This window comes from Barbus barbus, assembly GCF_936440315.1.
Source record: "Barbus barbus genome assembly, chromosome: 47".
Lineage (NCBI taxonomy): Eukaryota > Metazoa > Chordata > Actinopteri > Cypriniformes > Cyprinidae > Barbus > Barbus barbus.
Window position 1 is genome coordinate 24,173,210 of NC_136725.1, and position 22,380 is coordinate 24,195,589.

Here is a 22,380-nt window from a genome sequence, read left to right on the forward strand (position 1 = left end):
TGAATGAAGAGGTATCATATCGATCGCAAGTGCAGTATGGAGTACCTCAAGGCTCAGTACTAGGGCCGTTACTTTTCACGCTTTACATGTTACCCTTGGGAGATATTATCAGGAGACACGGTGTTAGCAAAATCCAAACAACTGGAATAGTCAAAAGAGCCCAGCAACCCCCCCCCCCCCCCCCCCCCCATATCGTACAGCCCTATTACAGGCTAATGGCAATGATCTTAAAACCGCCAAATATCATGTGATTCATGTGTCCGTCGTCATGCACAACACACTCACACAGCTGTCTTCCATTTCCCGCCATCCAGGCGCAAATGGAGATATAGTGTGAACTTTAACACAGGGATTCTTGGCATTCCTTCAGGTTCTTCATTTCTCCAGCAGACGCTCAGAGAAAGAGAGAGTACCTGCTCCCTCGATGAGAAACATCCTCGCAGATCAGCTGTTTACGGCAGGTCCTGTAGCAGCACGCTCGTTACTTAATGGCTCAGGAATGCTAATTAAATTCAAAAGCACAAAACCTCCAACGTTGTCAAGAAAGATCATATGTAAAGCAGCACAACTGCCTGATGTCACGTCTTCAATGCCTCCGGAAAACAGAACAACCAGAGATATTTGTTAAACTGTACTTCATAAACATGTAATTAGTTAAACTGATTTGAACTGATAACTCATTCGTTCCTGTGAGTCTCTCTTGATGATTCATTAAAATAACCTATTCAAAGGAACCATTTGCTTGTGACTCAAGTACTGAAAAGAACAAACCAATGGAAAGTTGTTTCATCATTTTACTGATTTGCAGCACTCAATTTTCTCAATCATTCAGACTCCAAACTCACAACTGTAAAATATCATTTATTTTCAGTCTGTGAGTCTTTTTTGTCTGATTCATCAAAAGAATCGTTTGTTTGTGAATCAGTCTGATCATGCTGTATGAAAAAGTCTATTGATTGTGGCTTTTGTTTTTCAGAAGCATGATGAAATGCATGTTATTCAAATGCAATTTTTTTATTGTACATCATAATCTTTCTCTCTCAATCAATTCAGACTGCAAACGCACAACTTTGGTTACATTTCAGTTGCCTCGATGTGGAATCATCATTCAATAGCGTTGGAAAAATAACTTTCTTAAAATAAGTTAATAAAATAGCAAAAAAAATACGTAAAATGGGATTTTTACCAACTTGGATCATGAAAAGTGGGCGGTACACAACAAAACTGAGTCAGAAAGGCTGAAGCATTAGCAGACTTGACAAATTCCAGCCATTTCGGCCAAAAATAAAGATTGTCTACCTCAACAGAGGAACTCAAAACAACATCCAAATCATTACTAGTGCACTTCATGAGCAGATGCCCTGAATGACCCTTTGATTGCACTCGCAGAGGAAGCTTATTTAACACAGACGTCTGACAGAAACCAGAGCCGCCGCGCGAGTCGAGAGCACAAAATATCATCCAAATACTATAATGTTCCCTCCTGCTATGGGCCATATTCCTCTAGCATTTAGTTTCTCCCTGAAGTGCACTTATAAAATAAGGTTTCATGCATCACACAGTTGTAACTTCATTTAACTTTACAACTAAACGGCCAGTTCTTGCTGCTGTACCTTTAAGACATCTTTATGACCTCTGAGATATGCAAATGACCTCTGATATGATCGGCCAAACGTTCACGCATCAACACTGTCATTCATTTGGAAATGATTATGACATCCACTGGCTCGTTAACATGTGCACTTGAAACTTCTCTCGCCCATGTAGGGAAACGATTACGACGTCAAAACCATGAGCTCATTAACATAGGACCGCCCACATTTATATATCATCGCATATTTAGTTACTTTTGCTGAATAACCAGTTGCTGAATAATAAATATGCAATGATATGATGAATAATGAATATGCAATGAATAATGAATGTGCAGTGAACTGGAGATATATGAACTGGAGAAGTTTTGATTTCTTAAAGCTGCAGTGCATTTATTCTACTTACTTGAAAGAGCCAGATGTTCATGTTTACCATGAAATGACCATGAATTCTTGCTACTGTACCTTTAAGACTTCTTTACAACCTGATTGTCATTTATTTGGGAACGTTTATGACACACCCACTGGCTCATTATCATATGCACTGCTGACATTTACATATCACTGCATGTTCAGTATTCTGACTCATATATTAAAGTGGGCATATGTTAATGAGCTCAAGGTTTCTATGTCATATATATTTCCATATATGGACTTGAGAAGTTTTTGAGTTCTTAAAGCTGCAGTGCATTTATTTTACTCGTTTGTAACAGACAGAAAAATCGTGTTTACCATCAAATTAATAAGTTTCTCTTATAAAATAAAGTTTTTATGCATCAAACACAGTCAATTTTCTCCAGTCCATATATGGAAATCCTAATGATTATGAGACCAAAACTTTGAGCTTATTAACATATGACAACCCTCTTTTTACACATCAATGCAAATTCAGTCACTTTTCACGGCCATGTGTTAATTGGGCGGGCATATGTTAATGAGCTCAAGGTTTTGATTTCATAATTATTAGAATTTCATTTCCATATATAGACTGGAGAAGTTCTGAGTTTTTAAAGCTACAGTGTGTTTATATGACTTGTTTGACAGAGGCAGTACAATCAGGTTTACCACGAAACGACCCTTTAAAACTACAATGATCGTGGTTAGGTCATAGAGAAGCAAGCCTAAACCCAAAGCAAACATGCAAAACTCCTCCAGTCTAAATAATGAGGCATATGAAGGCATAATGATTTTCCCAGCAGCGGCGCTGACTTCATTAGCTTTGATGCGAGCGTGGAGCTGATCGATTGCTCTGGATCTCAGAGGGAAGGGTGTGTACACAGACCTGATGGAGCGAGACCTCTGCTGTAAATGGATCGATATCAAGATCAATAGGTCCCCGTCTCTGGACACAGATCTGGTTTATTCAGCGCCGCGAGCGCTCGTCGAGTCCATCTGAGAGGACTTCAAGTGAAGAAAACATCACGCTCTTCTGCACTAAATGAACCGGAACATACAGTCGGGACAAAAGGTCTGAGAGCAAACCAAAACTTTTTAGCCTTGTATTGTACTGAATATATTATTCTGGGTACGACTTCTGGATCAAATTGACCCTGATTAGATTCAATAAAATTTATCTTTCACAATATGAAAAAAAATCAGGTGAAACATTAAACCTAAACAAAAAACAATGGCTAAACAACAAAAAAAATGGTTTTCATTTTTTAAATATTTAAAAAAAAATTACATATTTGTTTTTCACAAAATGTGAATATTATAAATAGTATTTTAAATCTTTTTTATAAATATTTATAAAAAACATATTTATTTTTAACTATTTTTAACTCTCACTTTTATTTAGTTTAACTTAATGTACTAAAATAACTTTTTTTTCTAATTAAAACTACACAAGCATATATATATGAAAATAAATATAAATAAAAAAATAAAAAATAAAAACCTTAAAATGAAATTGAAAAATATAAAATAAAATGTAAAATATTCATGAAGTAAATTAAAATATGACAAATTATTTCAGACTCTGGCCTGTGATTTTTGATCACGTGATGCTTTGTACAAGATGGTCAGATTTTCTTCAGGATGTTTTTAAATGAGAAACTATATTCAATTAGTTTTACTAGTGGTTTGAGACTTTTGGGCCTTTCTTATAATAACACTTTCTGGGGTATAGTTAACCCCTAAAACTGAAACTAAAATTAAAACTATAAAAACATTTTCATTGCTTGAAATAAAGTAAATGTTAATTGAAATAAAAAGCTAGTTGCCAAGACAAATTTAGTTTAAGTTCATGTTCAAAAACAACTAAAACTGACATAAATAATAAAAACTATCTTATGATAAAATAACAGCCTTGTTGTCCGTGCCCTGAGCTCTCACAAGCACTGAAGAACTAAAGGGAAAAGATGAAAGTTTCTGTCCCTCCAGACATGATTCATTTCTTGAAAACTCAATGAACACATTAAGACCCCGAACAATTGGATTTTCTCACCCTGCATTCAGAGTTTCCTCAGTCCATATATGATGCAAGACGTCCTGACTCATCCGAAGCTCTCCCAGCAATCACATTACGCTTCCCAGAGCTGGAGAAATTAGATTTGAGCATCTCTCTGGTTAATGGGAGTCCGCTCTGCTCTTCTCCCGTTCGCTGGACATCGCACCGGCCGGCAGCTTGAAGTGATTCGCCACCTCTTTTCTTTTCATCCGCAGATTGAATATCCTCGCTCTTGTCTACAGGGGGGTTTAATTGCCCTGAGCTTTACTGAAAGTGGATCAAGATGGCCTGCGGATCGAGCCGCCAACATCCGCTTACACTCAACGCATGCAAATACATCCAGCCTGAGAAACTACGGCTGTGAAAGACAATCTAATACATTTAAATGCATGCTGTTCAAATGCTAAAATGTTAGGTTTCATAACTGCACGGCATAAATGAACAACTTTCATCATCAAATCCACCTGGATGAGGAAAAATACTATTAACCAACAACATCACAATCCGATTTTCACGATCTAATCAAATCCTGATGGATCTAATTAAGTCACGTACTTTCTTCCCATTTTACTGGGAAAAATGTCACAATACAGAAGGGATTTAACGATATTATCAATATCGCGATAGCAAAACTATCTGGATATTATCGCGGTCATACATACGACTTCTGGGCAAAAAGTGTAGTTTTTAAAATATATTTAAACTTCTTATTCTAAAAGGTGTTTAAAGTGGTGTTTTGGGTCATTATCTGTCAAACGAACTCGAAGCGAAAGCACAATATAGTCTCTTCTTCAAGTGTGTCTGAGTGTTTTAAAGCGAAGCTGCACTTGGTTCAGACGATCAGCTGCTGATCCGGTGTTTTCTGCGTCTCAGAATGAATGAATGCAGTCACTGCTGGGAGTTTAGCACACGTTTGGGAACAAAGTTCTGCTTTATTTCAGCTGCAGATGATTACAGCGTTTCACTAGATTTGTAGTGAGACGGGTTTTTGTATTCTCTGAAGCTGGAGTTCCTTCAAAATAAAAGCTTAAAGTACAGCATGAATTACTGACAGCGAGCGGTTTAAATGCAGTCCAAACTCACAATATCTCTCTAAGTGTAGAAATTAGGAAAGACGTTTTGGAATTTCCCTTCTGTAGTGTAAAGCAGAAATAATATATATATATATATATATTTATTTATTTTACAGGGCAATTGTTTTATATGGCTATTACTGTCATTATTTTAATTATTATTCTATTCTAATTTGTTTGTCTTCTTAAAACAGCAGTGTGGATGTAATTTAGACTCAGACAGTAGATCACAAATAAAAATATTTGTAATGTATTACATTTTATTAGTAATTATTATTAATGATGATATTAATATAATTTTGAACCAAATAATATATATTTCTGTCTGTGTCTGTATGTATATATATATACACACACACAGACACAAATGTACAGATATTCAGTACATTTTTTATAAAGATATTCATGTAAATATGTTTTAACGTTTTTGTGAAAGTAAATTAGCTTAAGCATTTGTGAATTGTATTTTGTAAAAATAAATTAATTTTGAGCCTGTTTAGCTTCATATTATCTGACTGGCTTCAACTTTATCCACAACAGCATGAATATGATATGAAATACAACAGTTTCATCTCATGCATTTATTCATAAACAAGTAAAATGTTTTGATAAAGCATTTGCATAATAAAAAAAAAAAAAAAGAAGCAAAACTGGGAAAAAATCCAACTTGTAGGCAGATCTATTGCATTTCACTGACTAAACTCTGACAGTGTTTGTGGGTCATCTGAACTTCGTTTACGTGTGGAACTGAACATAAGCACAAGCACACTGTAAAAAATTACCGTGATTTTAACAGTAAAAAACTATGAAAATGTTACAGTAAAAACCTGTTAAATGGTTAACGGTAAGTTCCTGTAAAACTGTAAACTGACCTTCCCAGAATTCCCTGCGTTGCATTTCAAATTTAGTTTGAAATGGTTATTTTTTCTTTTAAATAACTATGTTTCTTCTTAGTTTTTTCTTATCAGTTATGTTTATTAGGGTTGTATGTTACATCTAATGTTGTTAAATGAATGTTCATTGCATTATTTCAGTTTCACATGTGTTATCATGATGGTGTTTAGTGTTTGTGTGAATGACACTGTGCACCTTCTATATATGTTCATAATTAAAAGCTGCTTGTGTTAGGTTTTGGTTCATCATGTGACTCTCATCAGCTCCTGCTTTTGGTGGTTATCAGTGTATTACAAAGGTACAAAACAGATTTCAGTACTTCAATAGGTTGGTATATTAACATTATATCAGTAAATGAAATTATGGTATTTAACTGTAAATTTAAGTTAAAAGCGTAAAACCTAAAATGTTGTTACCGTAATTTTTACGGTAGAATTACGGCAACCACAGCTGCTGTTTTTTTACCATAAATTTTCCAGATTTGTTTTTTACAGTGCAGTGAGTGAAGCGTCTGAGTTTTAATCCGCTGACAGACGGACTGGAGCTTAGACCTGTGTCACAACAGCAGCAGCGAGCGATTGGGTTTCACAGGAACCTGTCAGGAGCTTTTGTCTGTGGATGAGGGAGCGTGTGTGTGTTTGGATGATGGATGGATGGAGGGAGGCACATAAACACATACCTGAACTCCACTGTGAAACCAGAAACCTGAGACGAGCAAGATGGAAAAGCCATTGTGAGCCCGGTCGCTCGCTTCTGCTGTTTTGTCTTCTGCACTTCCTGTGAATGTGAATCTATTACCGTTTCCGTCTGGGTTGTGAAACAAGAAGCGGTTCATATCGGCCTGCGCAACATATTGAACAGTCACGATTCAAGCATTAAGTTTTGTGATATAAACATTAAGCAGCTTTGTAAATTCTGCAATCTGCTTTTTATTTGCTCATTAAACAGGAAATAAATAGTATCATAGTTTAACAGCGTCTGATTTAAACTTCAGTAGCAAACTAAATTTGATTCAGTTCAAATGCTCTTTTTTAATGAATCAGTTCAAGACTCTGGTTCAGCTGCATCATCACTTTGCTGCATTTTTCATGTTATTTGTTTTTATATAAACAAATAAATGTATTAATTTATTAAAGAGTAATATGGGTAATGAGACCCACACCTTTATATCTGAATTCCATTTTAACATTCAATATTAATGGCAACTTATTAGGTTATATTTTTATTTATACATGTTTACTGTAGTTGAACTCCGGTCAGTTTAATTTGAGCTTTTGACATCTTCAGCTATGATTGATCTTGTCTGTTTTGTGTTGTTCTCTTTCCCTTGAAACTTACCCTGCTGTGACGCATAAACAGCTAAATAAAAATAAACCTCAAAATCCTCAAAGAACATTTGTAGAACACCACAAAACAGACATCATAAAGCTGAAGATGTCAAAAGCTCAAATTATGATATTAAATTCTTTTCATTTATTTCAAAGCCAGAGCATTTCTTATTCGTTCTTAAAGAGGCTGTTTGATTTAGTTTACCCATAAATATTAATTAATGCATGAACTATCAAACATGTAGTTAAGGATGCCGTTATTCATGAATCCATATGACTCCTGTTGTAGTTAATGATAGCTCTTCATTAACTCATGATTAGTTAACAGCTTTAATAAGCATTAGTATTTGATGAATTAAGTATTAATTTAGACAGTAGTACATGATTATTCATCTACCGTTATTGTGAAGTGTCACCAAAAAAACTAACAAGAAACAGTTATTTCAACAACAAAACAAAAAAAAACATCAAATTTGAAATGTAACGCAGGGAATTCTGGGAATGTCCATTCACGGTTATTTACTGTAAATTATACATTCTTTTTCACTTTCAAAAACTGGTAAACTACCGTAAAATTACATGTAATGTCCAATACAGTTTTTCACTGTATATAGAAGGGGAACTTGCCGTTAACCAATTAACATGTTTTTACTGTAGCATTTTTACAGTCTTTTACCGTTAAATTCACGGCCATTTTTTAGAGTGTATTTGAAGAGTTAATTTGCAAAAACATAATTCTATTTTTACAAATGTTCAAAATCATGTTTTTTGTCCTGCGTTCCAATTAATATCAATCAAACTGCAGTTGGGTTGTTTTGATTAAATGATAATAACTAAAAAAATACAGCTAACTAACACAATTTTTATTTGAGTATCGATACACTGTAAAAAAAAAAAAAAAGGTGAGATTTGAAGGCAACCAGCTTCAGCAGATTTTTGAGTTCTCTCAACTTGTTGTTTTAAGTTTATACAACAAAGAGTTAAGAATCTCTTACAAAAATAAGTTGAGAGAACTCAAAAATCTGCTGAAGCTTTAAAATTTTAACTAAACTTTAAATATTTTTGCCTTAAAATTTTAAGTTGGCTTAACTTTTTTTTTTTTTTTACAGTGTACTTTCAATACTTGCATCAGTATCGATATATCAATACTTCAGGATGAAGTACTTCAGGCTCATACTTAAAAATAAAGGTGCTTCATGATGCCATAGAAAAACTTTTTTGTCTAAATGGTTCCTTAAAGAGCCTTTAACATCTGAAGAACCTTTCTGTTTCACAAAACAGGTTCTTCAGAATATAAAAAGGTAAGGAAGAGATGGTTCTTTGACTGAATGGTTCTTTGTGGAACCAAACATGGCTCAGGCACAGGCTCCAGTCTTCTCTCTGAATCCCTGAAGAGCAGCGTCCTGCCATTCTTTCTAAACCCACCACCCATAATGCATCTGTGCTTGGGATTAATGCAGCGTTTGACACTCTGAGTGATTCATGAAGAGCCTGCGATCAACAAACGATGGATGGACGGATGGCACGCATCGGGATGCATTAAGCGCAGGGCTCTGAATTGTTTCGGTGGGAAATCAAAGACGGAGGGCCGTAAATCTCTGGCCGGCTGCAGTCAGCGAGTCAAAAGTCAGACGCATTTCGTTTGCAGTGTGTGACATGTTGATGAGATAATAATTCAAATCATCTGTGAGAAAGCCGGCTTTCATCTTCAGAGCCTCGGAGAGAACCGAGATGAGTCGGGTTTTATTCCTTTCACATGCGACACTTCATGTGTTTACGGGAAAGACACGAGCTGATAGACATCACAAGTGATTCTCTTGAGTTTCAGAACACGTCTCCCGTCTCATCATTCATCAGTGAGAGATATCATAAAATAATAAACCTTCGGAAACAGATCAATATTGTTGCTTATTTTTATGTAGTATATCGGTTAATAAAAAACAAATTTTTATTTTTATAATTAAATATTATTACTTCTAAAAATATTATTACATATATATAAAATATTCTATATTTATATTCAATATTCTTATATATTACCAAATAATATTACATAATACTAATATTACTAATAATAATTTATTTTCTTTTAAATTAAATATTTATTTACTTTTAAATCATTTTATTTATTTTATTATTAAATATTTATAAAAAAATTACATTAAAATGTATTAAATATTTTATTTAATATTAAATTACTATTGAATAATAATACATAATTTACTTTCAATTATGTATTCATTATTATTTATAATTTTATTATTTATAATTGTATTAAATATAAGTAATTTTTATAAAAATATTATTAAACATTTATAAGTTAAATATTTATATTTAATACTAATACATTATAATTTAATAATATAAAAAAAAATAATACGTTTAACACTACTTTTTACACTACAATAAACTTACACAAGTATTCATTCAAATTTAATGCTGATGAAATAAAAGCTATGCGGGGCTAAATAATATTAACCATTCCAATATTATCCAATAATATTAATATCAATATTAACATGGACTCATTTCACTGGAGACCGTAACAAATTACATAGCAACCACCCAGTTAACAATTTAGCAACAGTGTAGCAACCATAAAGGTGGATTTTGCACATGTAAACACCACATACATTTTCTTCTCGTAATGTAAACATTTAGTTATGAATCACGCAGACAACACTAGCATAAATGTAAATGTGCATAAATGACTTTATGCACATCTCTTTCTGTTCTCCCCTTCAGCAACACTGCCACCTCTGTGCTCATTAATGCTATCCCACAATCCCCTGCTCTCATTGGCCACGCTCACTTCCTGCAATTACACGAGCGGAAGGCGGGGTCAAAGGTCGGCTAACGCAGCTCAGACTGCAGCTGTGACCCCGAGCCACAACAAACACACACACACACACACACACACACACACAGACACACACTCACACACACAGACACACACACAGACACACACACACACACACACACAATACTCATCTCATATGCTAAATGATTTCATGCTTTTTAAAGAAGTCTCTTCTGCTGACCAAGCCTGCATTTATTTGATCCAAAATACAGAAAAAATATTTTTTACTATTTAAAATATCTGTTTTCTGTGTGAATATGTGTTAAACTGTAATGTATTTCTGTGATCTGCAGCATCATTACTCCAGTCTTCAGTGTCACATGATCTTCAGAAATCATAATAATATACTGATTTACTGCTCAACAAACATTTATGATTATTATTATTATTATTATTATTATGTAGAAAACAGCCGAGTAGAATGTTTTCAGGTTTCTTTGACAAATAGAAAGTTCATAAGAACAGCATTTATCTGAAATAGAAATATTCTGAAACATTATAAATATCTTTATCATCACTTTCGATCAATTTAAAGCATCCTTGCTAAATAAAAGTATTAATCCACCCCTTTTATTTCAGATAAAGACTGATCTTTGGATCTTTCTATTCATCAAAGAATCCTGAAAAATATATACTCAACTGTTTTAAATATTGATAATAATAATGTTTCTTTAGCAGTATATTATAATGATTTCTGAAGATCATGTGACACTGAAGACTGGAGAAATGATGCTGAAAATACAGCTGCAGATCACAGAAATACATTACAGTTTATAATATATTTAAATAGAAAGCAGTTATTTTAAATAGTAAAATATTTCACAATATTACTGCTTTTGCTGTATATAATAGAGCAAAAGCAGTAATATTGTGAAATATTTTGTCTTGGTGAACAGAAGAAATTCTTTAAAAAAAAAAATCTTACTGTTCAAAAACTTGAAATATCAATAAGTAATGGTTCTGCATTTTCACATTATGCCACGTTTTTATGCCATACTTCTGTGTAAATAACATAAAGCATAAAAAGCCTAAAAGTTGACGGCATGTTTCTGAGAAGGAGCTGAGCTCATTACTGGGACTCTAAACTCTGACCTCGGCTGCTCCAGGCTGGAAACTCACCTTGGTGAAGGAATCTCACACGCCTCTGTTCTCCAGGAACATCAGAAGCTTGTTAAAATCTCCCAGAAGCCCTTGGGGTATGCAGATTCAGAGCACAAAGGCGCAGTGTTCGGCGGAGTCCACTAGCGACATTAAACATCTGAGAGATGTCGGGAAACAAAGCTGACGGTTTTTAGAGAGACTCTAATGAGATAAGAGACTACAGGAACAAACACATGTCACTGAGAGACGGACGGGACAGATAGTGTCATGCTAAACAATCTGACAATATTCTGCTTATTTTGAGATTATCATCATCAATCATAACTGCACACGTCCAGCTGACTAACTGAAGACATCAATCCACTTTTCTACATGCTTCAATATTATTCTTAATAAATAATGCACATTTTTTGGAATATTTTGAGTATTAAAATAATATTTAAATATTGTAAATATTTATTTTCATAAATATAAACATTGTAAATAAGTGTTAATTTACACTCAGCATCTTATATTAAAAATAAATGTAAACGTAATATTAAAATAAATTACACTTATATATACACATTGTAATATTAATAAAATTAATAAATTAAACTTAATTCTAAAATGTTTTTATACAATAAAAAATTGATACAATCAAAAAAAGTTAAAACATTTTTATTGTTTAATAATAATAATAATAATAATAATTAGTAGTAGTAGTATTTTATTATTATATATATTTGTAGTCATATATATATAAATCACAAGAATTTGGCCAAACTGTACAGCCCTACAAACAATCACTGAAGCATTAAAAAAATCAATTAAAATTAATTATATTAAACCAATAAATTAAGTTAAAATATAAATAATTCAATTTTGTTTAAATTTTTTTTAAATATAAATTATTATTATTATTTATTAATTTAAAATGATTACTTTTTAATATAACTATTATATCATATAATTTTTCATTTGTTACAGTAATATTCATATATAAAATCACAAAAAGTTTGCCAAATTGTGCACAAGCACAGAAAAAAGAAAAAAAAAGAGCATAAAAAAACTGACATTTTAAATCAATCACAATCACAAAAAAAGTGCAATTAGACTGTTTCCCTCAAACAGTCCACCCCTACTCTCTGAGTTTATTTTGTGATAAATATCATATTTATATTGCCCACCTGCTCTTCTAATATTGGAATCAGCCATTAAAACCCAGAATGATGCACCTCAAGTGACCGTGACCTGTGATGACGTAACATCATCAGCATTTAACGAACAGAGCGCGGCATCGTGGCACGTTTTCACACCGAACGACGCCACAGAGAAATAAAAGCAGTAAAACAGCGCCGGCCCACTGGGTTTAATTCAAACAAGCCTCCGGCCGCCAAAGCCAGACCACACAGACAAAATGAGCACTTTCCCACACGCAGGCTTTTAGAAATCCCACCCAAAACACACATCAGGCCCTGTAATGGCTTTCTCTCATTACGCCGCAGTATAAATGACTCCTGTAGCTGCTGACACTCAATAACGAGACCGCTTATCAGACACACGATACTCACGGATATCACAACACACACGCTACGACTAAAGACGGCCAAAAGCCATGAGGTCAGATCAGATCCAAGGACGAGGATGACGAGTCTGTGCTCTTTACTTCATCAGCTGCTACACAGAAAATCATATTACAGACTCATACACCTCTGTTTATCAGTGCATACAGTATACAGGTACATCCTGCATAGTGTTCAGTAACGAAACAAACTAGTACTCCAGTAAATAAACTAGTACTCCAGTAAATAAACTAGTACTCCCAACACAAGCCCTGAACCCAGAGCTATCTGAGCTGTCCCCAGCGCTCATTAACCCCTGTAAAATACACCGTATAAACAAACATGCTTATCTTCAACGCTGAAGTGTGTCATTTATTCAATGCTAAAATATTTGCTCACATCCCAAATTACACTTTAAACTAGTGCTGGACAACCATTAATCACGATTAATCACATCCAAAATAAAAGATTGGTAACACTTTAGAATAAGGAACACTTACTCACTATTAACTACAACTTTTAAACACTTTCAAAAACACTGATTTGATTGTAGAGCAGCCCAACTTCTGACTCAACCAATGGCGTGAGTGCGGGGGCGGGGCTACCTGCATGACTGACCAATGGCAGGCGAGGGGAGTGTTTGGGGTAACAGTTTGATAACAGTCATTATTATTTTTCTAGTTCAGTTTACTAACAGAGCAGAAATGACACATTTCTTAACCAAGCATTCAAAGCAAAGCTTAACCAAAGAGTCAATTTTGCAGGAATCAAAGGCAAAAGGAAAACATCAGCCGCTGAAAAACACATTTCGGTTTGGTCTCGCACCGATTGCTAAAGTCTTTGACCGACTGTCTTACCTCCGTCTGCAGATGAATGAAGCTCCTTATGGATTTACGATCTTCAGATGTCTCAACATCTACAAGAACAGTCAGAATATTTCGTAAGACCTTGAGGAGCAATAAATCATATCCCTGGGAGTTATGCAATATCATTTAATAGGCCTATAGAATCAACTGGTAAAACTCCTTCAGGAATCATCTCTCATCAAACAGCAATTCATCAACATGTCAAAAAACTTCCAGTAATTGCAAACCTAAGCAACGAGAGCTTGATGTGTTTGGTTTGATTACTAATCTAAATATGCCTATGCATGCTTGAACATCTAAAAGCAGCTAATTCAAGAATAAACACAAAACCCAACACAGATTAAAATATCTCTTGATGTTCAAATGCATTTGTGACCCTGGAGCACCAAACCAGTCATAAGGGTCAATTTGTTAAACTTGAGATGCATGCATTATCTGAAAGCTGAATAAATAATCTTTCCATTGATGTATGGTTTGTTATGATAGGACAATATTTGTTTGAGATACAACTATTTGAAAATCTGGAATCTGAGGCAGCAAAAAAATCTAAATATTGAGAAAATCTCCTTTAAAGTTGTTCAAATGAAGTTCTTAGCAATGCATATTACTAATCAAAAATGAAGTTTTGATAGATTAACAGTAGGACATTAACAAAATATCTTCATGGAACATTATTTTTGTCATAAAAGAAATGTATAAAGTATCATTTTGATCCATACAATGTATTGTTGGCTATTGCTCCAGATATACCTGTGCTACTGATGACTGCTTCTGTGCTGCAGGGTCATAAAGGCGATGCAGGAGTTGAATCTCTTACTCGAATGATGTGTAAGAGACCTGTTTTCATCACAACAGACCGGGTTTATTTCTCTTAAACTGTGCTGACAGCAGCTCGTGAGAATGATCCTGAGACTGCAGCGAGATTCACGAGGAACTTACATCACAAATACAAGCAGAGCCACTGACCGACAGAATATCGATAAACACGGCGGATTAAACCCGACAAGTCTCCGTTCAAACTCTCACCTTCAGTCCCGATCCTCTACAGTCCTCCGCTCCAGAGCCACCGCTGCACACACACATCCAGCGAGGAATGACTCGATTAAACCGACTCCTTCTGCCCAACTCCAGGAGGAAAGCTGCTTTTCTTTCCTTCAGTGTGTGTGTATGAGTGAGAGAGAGTGAGTGAGTGTGTGTGTGTGTGTGTGTGTGAGAGTGTGAGTGTGTGTGTATGAGTGTGTGTGTGTTGAGGCGCACAGGCTCCAACCACCGACGCCTCAGAGAAATACACCTCAATACAATCTCCTCATCCCTCTTCTCCATCTCTCTCTCTCTTTCTCTCACACACACACGCACACACACACACGCACACACACGTCAACAAAACTGATGAATATAGAAAACCTCTTTAAAACAGAAAGAGTGACAAAAACAACTCACTTCAATATCGGATAAATATGGAAGATAAAGTAGGCTAGTTTTACACTAAAGAATAAAGTTTAAAATCTACATTACAACAAAAAACTAATATAAAACGCAATTCAGTCTTCAAACATATATATATACATAGCATATATATATATATATATATATATATATATATATATATAAAATACACCTATATATATATATATATATATATATACACACACACATGCATATATACTGTATATATAACATGAAGTTAATGAACTTTGGTTTTTGAGCTGCTCTACAGATCTGACCATTCAGATTCAGATTCAGGATTCATTTACAGAACAAATAGAGTTCAGGGCATTAAACTAGTTAGTAGTTTCCAGCTTCTGCTTCAGTGCAGGAATTCACTCTTTCTTTCAGATCTCACATGTGAAGTTAAACTTCTTCTGACACTGACTGAGAACCAAAACATCCAAACCACTAAAACAATACCGTTTACAGCATTAAAGTCATCTTTAAAGTCTGATTTTCTTTGTGCATTGTTTAATTTCTGTGCATAAAACTCATGTAGTGCTTAAAAAAGGTAATGGATATACATGATCACACACACATACTCATGGAACAGTTTTTAGTGGAGGAGGAGGAGGACTAATGCAGTTAAACTGTTTTATAATCTGATCATCATAAACATGCACTGCAACCTACTGGCAAACTCAATCATTACCGGAAGACGGTGAGTGTTTGCTAATATCCATTTCCCAGTGACTGAAAATGACCCAGCATCGTATGAAAGACGAGCACAGGTCGTGTGGTTGTGGTGGAGTGATGGTTTGGGATCTGGAGACTGAAGGATCGCTCTCAGGTGACCCGGAAAATACACAATGACACTCATTATTAAAGCATTTACAGTAGAGATGCAAACATGTTTCTGATGATGCAGAGATATTTTAGGATCACTGAAATACTATTTATATGTATAGTTATCTAAAACTAAAGGCATTAAAAAAATAACTCAAATTAATATACTATAGGGTGAAGTCAGCTAAAATGGGCCAAAACAGGTTTATAGGCCTACTGTAGATATGTCTCCATACTAAATCTTAACAGTCTTTAAAAAAAATACAAGCATACACACATACATGCACACAAACACATCTATACAACATGATCAGTTCATTTTTAATTGCGTTGTTTATTCATTCAACTTTCTATTCAATGAAATGCATTTATGGTGTTATGGCACACTAAAGACAAGAGTGTCAAATTACTGATAAAAATAAAATGATTAAAGCTGAAATGACCAGTGTTGCTCTCTTTTTATATTGACCCATTTTACCTGAATGTTGTGCCGTGGCTCAAGAAGGTACCTGCCGATACTCCAACTCTCATAATTTTAAAAGTTTTATACTTTTTCACATTTAAAAAATATATTTAGGAGACCCATGCTAATTTATAAGAATATAAGTAGATCTCATGCATAGCTTATTTGATGGTATTATAAGTCATTTACCAAAACGTGGCCCATTTGAGCTGACTTCACCCTATAATATATACTGTGTGTGTGTGTGTATACAGTTGAAGTCAGAACTTTACATACACCTTTCAGAATCTGCAAAATGTTATTTTACCAAAATAAGAGGAATCATACAAAATGCATGTTATTGTTTATTTAGTACTGACCTGAATAAGATATTTCATGAAGAGCCGGGGCGTGAAAACTTTTGAACAGAATGAAATATCTTATATTTTTAAATATCTAAATATCATATTTTTTCATTTAGTACTGCCCTTCAAAAGCTACAGAAGATACTTACATTTACCTTGATCTTCAAATTAAAAAATTTTCACGCCCTGGCTCTTAATGCATGGTTTTTTCTTCCGGAGCATAAGTGAGTGTTTGAATCTTCTGTAATAGTTATGCATGAGTCCCTCGGTCGTCCTCAGTGTGAGAAGATGAATCTCAAAATCATACAGTCATTGTTGGAAAGGGTTCAAATACACAGAAATGCTGGAAAACCAAAGAATTTGTGGGAGCTGAAGGATTTTTCTGAAGAACAGCAGACAGTTTATCTGTTCAGGGCAAACAAGGGACTCATGAACAACTATCACTAAACAAAAAAACACAGCTTTAGATCGTTCAGCTAACAACACAGTATTAAGAATCAAGGGGATGTAAACTAAAACAAAGAATAAAGATACACATGAACCACCAACCCTTATTAGCTTGAAAACAAGTGCTAACGATTTAGAAGACAGCCTGAATGACTTTAGGCCTAAATATAACATTTTTTGTATATTAATACAAATAAAGTCACTGAGACAATCAGACATCCCACAAACCTGACACAGAAATAACTCATAAAACATTAAATATCACTGCTCTGATAGTAAAATACATGCAAACCCCCTGGAAAGCCCCCGAAATCTTCCGTCCCGCCTCAATAACTATAAATCATACCAGCTTAAAGACTGCTGGATGTACTGCAGCGGGACGCAGGAGCGAGACGCCGTCCAAACGCTTCAACACACTCACTGATCTCACGCGTGTGACAAATATATTAGCACAGAGTCATGGCTCTTTAAATACATGTGGAAAACAGAATATGAACTTCTGTCATGCTAAAAATAACAAATGAAAAATCTTTTGATTTGGAGTCGTTTTTAATCATGGTAAACATCTCAATAAAACACTGCATCGCATGATATACTCGCTCAAAAACAGACAAAAACACCCAAAATGCAACACTGAACATGAAACCGAGCCTTATTCAGAGAAGCAGTTTCTGATCTCATGATGAAGGAAACTGAAGCAAATATATCTCTCTCTTCTCATAAACATTCATGTACTAAAATAAATCTCAAGTGTCAAATATGGCCAGCAAGGCGTTTGACTGCGAGATCAGAACTGGACCGTGTGAGCGTGTTTCTTGCACAAGGGCTTGTCTTTCTTGCAGAAGAAGGTCTGACCCTCCAGACTCGTGCTGCACACCTACAGGACCAGAGAGAGACACCACAACATCATCAAAACCAGACATTAACCCTCTAATAAAACTAAAATACAATCAAATAAAAACTGACATCATACTTTGATTCATTCTCTTAAATGTCATTTTTATTTAAGAACCAGTGAAACTCTGGATATATTTGTGATTTCTAGACCTTTAAAAGTTATGGGAATGTCTATAATAATAATAATAATAATAATAATAAAATGTTTCTAGTTATCTCAAGATATAAATATTTTGAGTAGAAATGGCTATTTGTGAGTAAATCAGTCAATAAATAAATAAATGACAATTAAGTAAATAAACAAATAATTAAGTCTATAAATAAAAAGTAAATAAATTATAAAAATGTAAATAAAGTAAAAGAAAATAAACTAAATATATAAAGTAAATAAGTAGAATGAAATAAGTAAAGACAAAAATAATTAAATTAGAAACTAATCAAATAAGTAAATAAATAAATGAATAAATGGAATAAGTACATCACTAATTCACTCCATCAATAATTAATTAATCTTGTCCTGTAATCACAAACTGCTGGAGAAATCTCAGGTCATTAAGTGTGTGAGCATTCAGTTGAAACAGGTTTTATTTGAACTATTTTCATATCTTTGCTCTCCCCGTTTCTTTAAATACACAGGGTTTCATCCTCGGAGCAGAAGCAGCTGTAAGATCATTCCGTCCTGGACCGTGTGGAAGGAGGAAACTGCATCTGATTCACAAAATACTGTTTTCTGTGAGTAACTGCAGTTTGAAAACACATCAAAGGAAAGACACAGTGAGGTGTGTTATAGAGTGTGTGTGCGTGTGTGCGTGTGTGTTTGTGCGCGCGTGTGTGTGTGTGTGCGTGCGCGTGTGTGTTTGTGCGCGCGTGTGTGTGCGTGCATGTGTGTGTGCGCGCGTGTGTGTGTGTGTGTGTGCGCGCGCACGTGTGTGTGTGTGTGTGTGTGTGCATGCGTGTGTTAGAGAGAATCACGGCGGCTTCATTGTGACACGTGAGCATCGCTTGTTCTTCCAGTCGTCGTTATTTCAGTGTTTCACTTTAGATATTGTTTCATCTGTTGTTTGGAGTACAGTACGTATTAGATGTTCCTGTACTGACAGACTTTAACAGATCTGTGCATTAGTGTGAATGAACCCTATTAAAGCCGTCACTGTCTATGATCTCATCAGTAATAATCAAACAGCAATAATGCGGAGGAAAAATGATAAACCCATAATTGTCTGTAAACGTTCAGATTCTTAAAGTACTCTCAGATACTGAAAGTGCTTTTTGTTACCCCCCCCCCTTTACTACGTTGTATTTACTTGTAGGTTTTGAAGCTATATTTATTTTTAATTCTTAACAATTAATTATATATTAATTAATATATTAACATATTTAGGTTACACTTTATTTTAAAGTGTCATTTTTAGTGTACTTATACATTTAAATACTGAGTAATATTAATTACCTACATGTACTTACTTGCATGTAATTATGCATAATTAATTGTTATTATAATATAAAGTACATGTAACGTGTAACAAAGACACCTTAATTATTTTAAAAAGTAGCCTGCTTTAATAAATTTAATAAAAATGCACAAAATAAATTTGCTAATGGTGATGAATCATGATATTAAACTGAATTGAATGGTGAAGCCTGTGCTGGTTCACACTCCTACTGTATTCAGTGTGTAACAGCAGCAAGCGCCGTGGCTCTTCTCGTACCGTACAGACGAAGCAGGTGTCGTGCCAGGTGAATCCCAGCGCCTCCAGGAACTTATCGCCCGCTTCGATGGGGAAGTCACATCCGTGACAGCTGGTGCCAAACAGGGTGTAGTAATCTAAACAAACCAATCACAGCTCAGTGAATCAGTTCAGCTTCACATCTCCATTCACACAGAGATCTCTTCAGTTTGACAGAACAGGAAAGGATATGGTTATGAAATGTAGAGGAAAAAGTGTGATATTATGCTTTGGAATGTAGAGAAGTAAAAGTTTCTCAAAATAAAAATCTTTATTAATTCAATAACATTAATGCCATAATATATAAAAATGAGAATATACACTATTGCTAAAAGTATTGGCACCCCCTTTTAATGAACAGGTTTGACTACTTTAGTAATTTCTATGAGTACAAATCTTAATGTTGAAGCATATAATGATATTCTAGAGAATTGTGTGCTTCTAATTTTATAGCAACAGTTTGGACCGGTAATCAAAGCAGCTCCGCTCATGAACGTGACTTTATCAGATCAAATGAAAATGTCATTGAAAATTCTCTGACGACAGTCGGTTCTCTTCAGATACATACATATAAAACACCCGCGCCGCATGTAGTGCTCAAGTCAAACACCACAAATAAATCAATGTATGAGGGAACACTGGTAATGTATATCAAAATATCGGAAATGTGTTTAAATATCATATCACTGTTATTGAAAAAAATTATATCGCGATACATATTGATACTGAATTATTGTCCAGCCAAGTCCTGATCCCAGCTGAACTCCTCAGGTGTGACTTTATATGCAGACCTTGAGCCGAAAACTCTTCACCAAACACCAGTGAGGTTACTGTCATTTAAGACTCGTCCAAAACTGTTGCAACAGAGATGGAAATACAGTTTTTAAATACATGAATTATGTTTCCATCTTTGTTGCCACAGTTTTGTTAGTGCCTTCTTCTGTTCTAAAGAAGGGGGTGTCCAATACTTTTGTCCATATAGTGTCTGTACAAGTCATTGGTGTTTGGTGATGAGTTTTCGGCTCAAGGTCTGCATATAAAGTCACACCAGAGGAGTTCAGCTGGGATCAGGACTTGTCTTTCTGCAGACCAGTCCAGTTCTTCCACACTGACTCAATCAATCATGTCTTTCTGAACCGTGTCTTATACACAGAGACACTGTCATGTTAGAATAGAAAAGGGTTCTGTCCAAACTGTTGCTATAAAATTAGAAGAACACTATTCCCTAGAATATCATTATATGCTTCAACATTAAGATTTATACTCATAGAAATTACTAAAGTAGTCAAACCTGTTCATTAGAAGGGGGTGACCCAATACTTTTAGCAATATAGTGTGTGTGTGTGTGTGTGTGTGTGTGTGTGTGTGTGTGTGTGTGTGTGTATGTATGCATGTATGTATGTATGTAACCCTGGAGCACAAAACCAGTCATACGGGTCAATTTTTCTAAATATCTTCATGGAACATGATCTTTACTTAATATCCTAATGATTTTTGGCATAAAAGAGAAATGTATAATTTTGATCCATACAATGTATTGTTGGCTATTGCTACAAATATACCTGTGTTACTCATGACTGCTTTTGTGCTCCAGGGTCATATATGTGTTTTTTCCCCCTCTATTGACAGGCTGTGGTTTGGTTTCTCACCGGTCTCGCAGTACGGCTGTCCGTCCTCCAGGTGGAAGGTGTTGTTGCGGATGGGCTGCTGGCAGGTGGTGCACAGGAAGCAGTACACATGCCAGGTTTGCTTCAGGGCGTTGATGACTTCCTGTTAGCAGATGAGAACGCAGATTAGAACGCAGCCTGAACTCTTCCTGCTGAAGCTTCACTCAGCATCACATCCTCCAGCAGACACTTCAGCTCCAGCATCAGTCACACGCTAAATACTTCACATGACATCCTCATCTAACCGCAGAGATGTTAGCTTCATATTTCAATAACGTCACATGGCATGCAGCTAGACAAATAAAATATTTCATCATTTTAGTAAGTGTTTTATTTACATTTTATTTTTAAATTGTACATGTACATATGCAAATAACACACACACACACACACATATATATGAGAGAATAGTATATACAATGCAATGCCTGTACAGAGAGAAAAAGAGTCATAACATGATTATATCTCAAATATTATAAAAAAATCAAATAAGTTATATTTAATTATATTATATATAGTTTCCATTTATTTATCATTTATAATAATCAAATATGAACTATATTATCAAATTATGATTATAATATTATATACAATATTGTAAAAATTCTAACATAAATTAAATTCATTTATTATAATTTATAATATTTATATAAATAAATATTAATATAAGGGTGTTTACAATGGGTGTTGGGTCCATGTTATATTCACACTGGTGTTTTAGGACTAGAGTCAAGTTGAATATAATAATAATAATAATAATAATAATAGTTTTATTTTACACAAGTTACAATACTGATATTTATATCTTAAATTTTTCACTTTCAAATTTTTTGAACCCCACTTTTTTTTTACTG

At 34.6% G+C, this 22,380-nt stretch overlaps 2 protein-coding genes across 4 annotated transcripts in view; both read right to left on the reverse strand.

Annotated features, from left to right (window-relative positions):
* LOC306865754 (bone morphogenetic protein receptor type-1B-like) overlaps positions 1-15,004 on the reverse strand; it is a 102,931-nt gene extending 87,927 nt beyond the window's left edge. Inside the window, exons 1-2 of one of the 2 annotated variants that reach the window (XM_079410524.1) lie at positions 14,734-15,004; positions 13,699-13,757 (exon numbers count right to left, since the gene is read on the reverse strand). The gene's annotated coding sequence lies outside the window, so the exon portion shown is untranslated. The remainder of the gene's footprint in view (positions 1-13,698; positions 13,758-14,733) is intronic. The other variant, XM_079410523.1, reaches the window with a different exon arrangement.
* Positions 15,005-16,770: 1,766 nt separating this feature from the next.
* The window catches only part of LOC306865444 (PDZ and LIM domain protein 5-like), an 83,318-nt gene continuing 77,708 nt past the window's right edge, over positions 16,771-22,380 (reverse strand). For both annotated transcript variants that reach the window (XM_079410040.1, XM_079410041.1), the window contains 3 exons: positions 21,509-21,629; positions 19,842-19,957; positions 16,771-18,112 (listed from right to left, as the gene is read on the reverse strand). In XM_079410040.1, coding sequence (XP_079266166.1) covers positions 18,023-18,112; positions 19,842-19,957; positions 21,509-21,629 — 327 coding nt within the window. In that variant the 3' untranslated portion in view covers positions 16,771-18,022. The remainder of the gene's footprint in view (positions 18,113-19,841; positions 19,958-21,508; positions 21,630-22,380) is intronic.